A 7500-nucleotide genomic window follows, 5' to 3' on the forward strand; every position below is an offset into this window, starting at 1 on the left:
CTACAAAAAATGGCAACAAATGCGTCAAAAAACTACAAAAAATGGCAACAACATCAAAAAACTACAAAAAATGGCAACAAATGCGTCAAAAAAGTGTCAAAAGTTTCAAATAAAGCTGCAAAAATTTACAAAAAACATCTGAAGGAATCTTTAAAAAAAAGTGTCAAAAAAAGCGCCAAAAATAAAAAGGCGTAAAAGAAACTACAAAAATGGCAACAAGTGCGTCAAAAAAACTACAAAATCGATTAAAAGTGTAAAAAAAAAAAGCACTAAAGCATGTGACCACCTTCTAGTTTATAATTTATACTAATTTATTGATTCCCAATGGGGAAATTACACACTACACACAGGCCTGAAATACACAAACTCACAATGTGGTGATTCTGGTAGAATCGGGACATTTTTAGGATAAGAGAGTCGAGTCTTGTCGTCTCTGTGTTTACAGACGATGACGGCGAGGACGGAGCGGCGCCGACCGGCGACTACGACGAAGACGAGGATGACGATGAGGAGGAAGACGGCTCGGAAGGAGGAGAGGTGGGGTTGAGCTTTCAGGTCAACCGGGCCAATCAGGTGGGCTGAACACACACACACATACACACACGTACACACACACACACACACACACACACACATATATACACGCACACACATACACACACACACACACACAGAGACACACACATATACATATACATACACACACACACACACACACACATACACATATATACACACACACACAGAGACACACACATATACATATACATATACACACACACACACACACACATACACATATATACACACACACACATGGTCACGTGACTTAGACGAGTAGAACTTCGTTAGTGCCGTCCAATCAGAAACCAGCTGCTTCTAATAGTCTTTTACTTTGAAAGTCTTACCTTAATCATCTTTTACTTTGAAAGTCTTACCTTAATCGTCTTTTACTTTGAAAGTCTTACACTGAAAATCTTACCTTAATGGTCTTTTACTCAGAAGGTTTTACTTTACTAGTCTTTTACTCTGAAAGTCTTACTCTGAAGGTCTTACCTTAATCGTCTTTTACTTTGAAAGTCTTACACTGAAAATCTTACCTTAATGGTCTTTTACTCAGAAGGTTTTACTTTACTAGTCTTTTACTCTGAAAGTCTTACTCTGAAGGTCTTACCTTAATGCAGCTAGAAATAGAACAGACGCCTATTTTTCACGCGAGACACGATTGGTTGGAATTGTTTCCGGGCAAAATAGAATAGGAAAATATGTTTATATGTCATTTAGACACGAATGCATATTAATAAATGACATCTTGATGTTTGAAAGTCCAGGTTTTGACGTCTATGTAGATATAAATGTAATACAAAATTTCAGAGAAAATATTTTCAAATTTTGCACTGGTCATACAGAACAAAATATTGTAACATATTTTGCAGTCAATACTGCCGACGCTGTCTTGCTTTAATCAAATCAGTAGGCTATATAAGGGTAGTAGGATAGGATACTATATATAATATAAGGGTAGTAGGATAGGCTACTATATATAAGGGTAGTAGGATAGGCTACTATAAGGGTAGTAGGATAGGCTACTATATATAAGGGTAGTAGGATAGGCTACTATAAGGGTAGTAGGATAGGCTACTATATAAGGGTAGTAGGATAGGCTACTATATATATATAAGGGTAGTAGGATAGGCTACTATAAGGGTAGTAGGATAGGCTACTAGGATATATAAGGGGTAGTAGGATAGGCTACTATATAAGGGTAGTAGGATGGGCTACTATATATAAGGGTAGGGCTACTATAAGGGTAGTAGGATAGGCTACTATATATAAGGGTAGTAGGATAGGCTACTATAAGGGTAGTAGGATAGGCTACTATAAGGGTAGTAGGATAGGCTACTATATATAAGGGTAGTAGGATAGGCTACTATAAGGGTAGTAGGATAGGCTACTATATATAAGGGTAGTAGGATAGGCTACTATAAGGGTAGTAGGATAGGCTACTATATATAAAGGGTAGTAGGATAGGCTACTATAAGGGGGTAGTAGGATAGGCTACTATATATAAGGGTACCATAGGATAGGCTACTATATATAAGGGTAGTAGGGATAGGCTACTATAAGGGTAGTAGGATAGGCTACTATATATAAGGGTAGTAGGATAGGCTACCATATATAAGGGTAGTAGGATAGGCTACTATATATAAGGGTAGTAGGATAGGCTACTATATATAAGGGTAGTAGGATAGGCTACTATATATAAGGGTAGTAGGATAGGCTACCATATAAAGGGTAGTAGGATAGGCTACTATATATAAGGGTAGTAGGATAGGCTACTATATATAAGGGTAGTAGGATAGGCTACCATATAAGGGTAGTAGGATAGGCTACTATATATAAGGGTAGTAGGATAGGCTACTATAAGGGTAGTAGGATAGGCTACCATATATAAGGGTAGTAGGATAGGCTACTATATATAAGGGTAGTAGGATAGGCTACTATATATAAGGGTAGTAGGATAGGCTACTATATATAAGGGTAGTAGGATAGGCTACCATATAAAGGGTAGTAGGATAGGCTACCATATAAAGGGTAGTAGGATAGGCTACTATATATAAGGGTAGTAGGATAGGCTACTATATATAAGGGTAGTAGGATAGGCTACCATATAAAGGGTAGTAGGATAGGCTACCATATAAAGGGTAGTAGGATAGGCTACTATATATAAAGGGTAGGGATAGGCTACTATAAGGGGTAGTAGGATAGGCTACCATATATAAGGGTAGTAGGATAGGCTACTATATAAAGGGTAGTAGGATAGGCTACTATATATAAGGGTAGTAGGATAGGCTACCATATAAAGGGTAGTAGGATAGGCTACTATATATAAAGGGTAGGATAGGCTACTATAAGGGTAGTAGGATAGGCTACCATATATAAGGGTAGTAGGATAGGCTACCATATATAAGGGTAGTAGGATAGGCTACTATATATAAGGGTAGTAGGATAGGCTACTATATATAAGGGTAGTAGGATAGGCTACTATATATAAGGGTAGTAGGATAGGCTACCATATAAAGGGTAGTAGGATAGGCTACTATATATAAAGGGTAGGATAGGCTACTATATATAAGGGCTCTGAAAGTCTTACCTTAAGGTCTTTTACTTTGAAAGTCTTACCTTAATGGTCTTTTACTCTGAAAGTCTTACCATACTAGTCTTTTACTCTGAAAGTCTTACTTTGAAAGTCTTACCTTAATAGTCTTTTACTCTGAAAGTCTTACTTTGAAAGTCTTACCTTAATAGTCTTTTACTCTGAAAGTCTTACCTTAATGGTCTTTTACTCTGAAAGTCTTACCTTAATGGTCTTTTACTTTGAAAGTCTTACCTTAATGGTCTTTTACTTTGAAAGTCTTACTCTGAAAGTCTTACCTTAATGGTCTTTTACTTTGAAAGTCTTACTCTGAAAGTCTTACCTTAATGATCTTTTACTTTGAAAGTCTTACCTTAATGGTCTTTTACTTTGAAAGTCTTACCTGTCGCTGTGGCTTCCCTTTCAGGACGATGATGAGGACGACTACGCAGACGAAGAAGAGGAAGGTGAGTGAAGAACTCTGACGAGAGATTTAAATTTAATAAAACTACAAACACTTTCTATCCATTTTATTTCTATGCTTCTAACTCACAATCCTGGCATGGCTCTGTTCTGATTGGTCGGTTCTCTCTCTCTCTCTCCCTCTCTCTCTCTCTCTCTCTCTCTCTCTCTCTCTCTCTGTCTCTCTCTCTCTCTCTCTCCCTCTCTCTCTCTCTCTCTCTCTCTCTCTCTCTCTCTCTCTCTCTCTCTCTCTCTCTCTCTCTCTCTCTCTCTCTCTCTCTCTCTCTCCCTCTCTCTCTCCCTCCCTCTCTCTCCCTCTCTTCAGAAGATAAAGCGATAGCTCAGGGCGAGAAGAGGAAGCGAGGCGCGGATGCCGAAGGCGAGGATGACGAAGACGAAGACGACGACGAAGACGACTAGTCTCTGCGGCTCACACTACACACACACACACACACACACACACACACACACACACACACAAACAGGAACTGTGTGATCTCAGATAGTGTGTTTTTTCAGTTTGTTAGAGAATCTCACGTCTTTATTTTTAGATAATATATAAGAAGAGGATTTTATCTTTAAACCTTAAAGCCCGTCTGTCCTCACCCCCCTCCCTCCCAAAAAAAAACAACCTGTCTCACTTTGGGACTCGAGTCTGGCAGAAATTGAGGTCTTTGTCCTCCGATCGGGACTTTTGTGGAGGTTTCTGTGGGGTCCATTCGAGCCATCAACAAGACCTCACCTCTGACGCTCCACAGACAGGAAGTGACCAAACAGGAAGTGGCAAGCGCGCTCAGGTTTCCGATCCTCCAGCATATCATCATCATCATCATCGTCTTCGTCATCTGTTCTTCCTCAGCTTTCGAACCTGGACGGACAGGATGCAAAGTATCTGACACAGACCATGTGTGTCTATCAGCCAATCGGGACTCTGTGTGCCTCTAACAGCCAATCAGGGACTCCGTATGTTTTCAGGATCTTCCGTCCACTGTCATGTTCCTTTCCCCCCCTCTGAACAGTGATCACATGACTCTGCTGTCTCTGCCCACTAGGAACGCTGCAGAATATATTTCTCGTGTGTGTTTGATTTGTTGTACGGGGTTTCCAGGGGCGGTGGGTATCGATGTCAAAATCTATCAAATCGTCTCTTCATTATGTAATTATCTGATGCGTTTTATAATAACAAACCTAAGCAAATAGATGACAAAAAGACGACAAATAGGCAACAAAAAGAAAAAGGTGACAAAATGACGACGAAAAGGCGACAAATGGGCGACAAAAAGCGACAAAATGACGACGAAAAGGCGACAAAAAGGTGACAAATAGACGACAAAATAGGCGACAAAATGACGACGAAAAGGCGACAAAAAGGTGACAAATAGACGACAAAATAGGCAACAAATAGACGACAAAATAGGCGACAAAATAGGCGACAAATAGACGACAAAATAGGCGACAAATAGACGACAAAATAGGTAACAAAAAGACAACAAATAGACGACAAAATAGGCAACAAATAGACGACAAAATAGGCGACAAAAAGGTGACAAAATGACGACGAAAAGGCGACAAAAAGACAACAAATAGATGACAAAATAGGCCACAAAAAGGTGACAAATAGGCGACAAATGGGCAACAAAATGACGTCAAAAAGGCGACAAGGTGACAAATAGACAACAAAATAGGCAACAAAAAGACGACAAATAGGTGACGAAATGACGACAAAATAGGCAACAAAAAGACGACAAATAGGTGACGAAATGACGACAAAAAGGCGACGAAAAGACGACAAATAGGTGACGAAAAGACGACAAACAGTCGAGACTTTTCTGTTCCGGTGATGTAATGATATGTACGGGCCATTATGGAAGAAGTCTTTCTCTCTACCAGCTTTGAAAGGTAAAATATTTCCATTTATTACAACATGCAGCCGGTTATTACATCACGCGGCAGGTTATTACAGAATTAAGTGATTGTAAGATTTTGACTGTTTATTACGTAACGTGTTAAATTTTAACTCTGTTTTTATTTAATTTTGGAGTTGGCAGCAACTTGTTGGTCTGTTGGTGTCTCAACACGCTTTAGGCTCCGCCCCCGATTATCTTCAGACTCCGCCCCCGACTCTTCAGGCTCCGCCCCCGACTCTCTTCACGCTCCGACCCCAACACGCTTTAGGCTCCGCCCCCGACTATATTCAGGCTCCGCCCCGACTCGCTTTAGGCTCCGCCCCGACTCTCTTTAGGCTCCGCCCCGACTCTCTTCAGGCTCCGCCCCCGACTCTTCAGGCTCCGCCCCCGACTCTCTTCACGCTCCGACCCCAACACGCTTTAGGCTCCGCCCCCGACTCTCTTCAGGCTCCGCCCCCGACTCTTCAGGCTCGCTGCTTCCCGCTGACAGTCGAAAACATTCCATCTCTCAACCCTTTAAATGACAAAAAAAATACTTTTAAAAAAACGACAAACGTTCGAAAAAACTAATTTTTTTCTGACGATTTTTTGGGGACATTTTTGTCGCTTAAAAAGCGACAAAAAGACAAACAATCGGTCCTTGTGACAGCTTTTTCTGTGACTAAAATGTGACAGAAGCTGCTGAAATGCGTCTTCGCTGTAACGTAAACTTGCGTCGCCGGTTTCCTCGTGTTGTAACTCTCGTGTTGTCCTCCCGTCTGCCGTGAAAACACGTTCGTCGTTCCGATCTCAAAGTTGTAGCTGCTTTTCTCACGTTATTTTTTAATTTATTTTGACGTTTGTTTTCGTTTTTTTTTTTTTTTTTTTTTTTTTTTGTCAACGTTTGGGTCAGTTCTTTCCAAAATTGGTAGCCCTATATCTGACGTTTTGTTGTTTTTTTTTTCCCCAACACTTCCAAAGTCACTTTTTCAATGTTTTGGGCTCTTTTTTCGTGATTTTATTTTATATTTTTCGTCTGTGTTGCTTTTCCCAACTTTAAGCCCTTTTTTTATTTATTTATTTATTTATTTTAACGTTTGGGTCCCTTTCTTTTGCAAAATTGATAGCCCTATATCTGACTTTTTGTTGGCATTTTTTATTTCTTTTTTAAAACCACCCAAAACATTGAAAAAGTGAAAACTTTTGACAAAAATTTCACTTTTTCAATGTTTTTTGTGTGCTTTTTATTATTATTTTTTAGATTTTTTTACATTTATTTTTTTTTCAACGTTTGGGTCCCTTTTTTCCAAAATTGCTTGCCCTATATCTGACGTTTTGTTGACTTTTATTCTTTTTTTTAATTTTTTTTTTTTTAAACGCCCATAACATGAATGTTTTTGGGGTCTCTTTTTATTTATTTATTTTTTCGGTATTTTTGACCTTTTTATTTTTTCATCGTTTTCAACTTTTTGTCGCCTTGTTTTATTCATTTTTAATTTTTTTTTTTTGGTGCTTATTTCAACATCCTTTATATATATAAAAAACAAACGTTGGTCTAATTTGACCCGAGGACAACATGAGGGTTAAAGGAGAGAAGGGGTGTGTTTGTATAACATTCACAGACGAGTTGTTGCGTTGTTTTTAGAGTTGTTTTTAGTGTAAAAAAGGTCAAAGGTCAACGTCTGTCCGACCATTTTTTCAAAAAAAAGGCAATATTGTAAATAGACTCTCCACTCAGTTTTCAGGTTTGTTTTTTAATGACCTTTTAAATAATGTTTCAGATTGTTGTTTTGATTTCTGCAGCAAGGTCATAGTTAACCCCTCCCTTCTTGTGTTTCTGACCTTTGACCCCTATCCCCCCTACCCCCCCCCCTCCCTCTCACTCCTCCCTCAGCGGGGAAATCTGTATTTGACTTTTCTGTGTGCTGTAACAAAAACGTACTGAGGGGGATTTTTTTGAATTAAAAAAAAGTATAAAGGAAAAGTTGTTTTTGTCTGTTCGCGTCCACTAAAAAG

At 39.2% G+C, this 7500-nt stretch overlaps 1 protein-coding gene across 3 annotated transcripts in view; it reads left to right on the plus strand.

The window, feature by feature from the left end:
- Positions 1–4200, plus strand: part of anp32e (acidic (leucine-rich) nuclear phosphoprotein 32 family, member E) — a 19600-nt gene extending 15400 nt beyond the window's left edge. For 2 of the 3 annotated variants that reach the window (XM_028597761.1, XM_028597763.1), the window contains 3 exons: positions 446–573; positions 3564–3603; positions 3924–4200. In XM_028597761.1, the coding sequence (XP_028453562.1) occupies positions 446–573; positions 3564–3603; positions 3924–4018 (263 nt within the window). In that variant the 3' untranslated portion in view covers positions 4019–4200. The remainder of the gene's footprint in view (positions 1–445; positions 574–3563; positions 3604–3923) is intronic. The other variant, XM_028597762.1, reaches the window with a different exon arrangement.
- The last annotated feature ends 3300 nt before the right edge of the window (positions 4201–7500 follow it).

The sequence above is a fragment of the Perca flavescens genome, chromosome 14 (genome assembly GCF_004354835.1).
Source record: "Perca flavescens isolate YP-PL-M2 chromosome 14, PFLA_1.0, whole genome shotgun sequence".
NCBI classification, from domain to species: domain Eukaryota; kingdom Metazoa; phylum Chordata; class Actinopteri; order Perciformes; family Percidae; genus Perca; species Perca flavescens.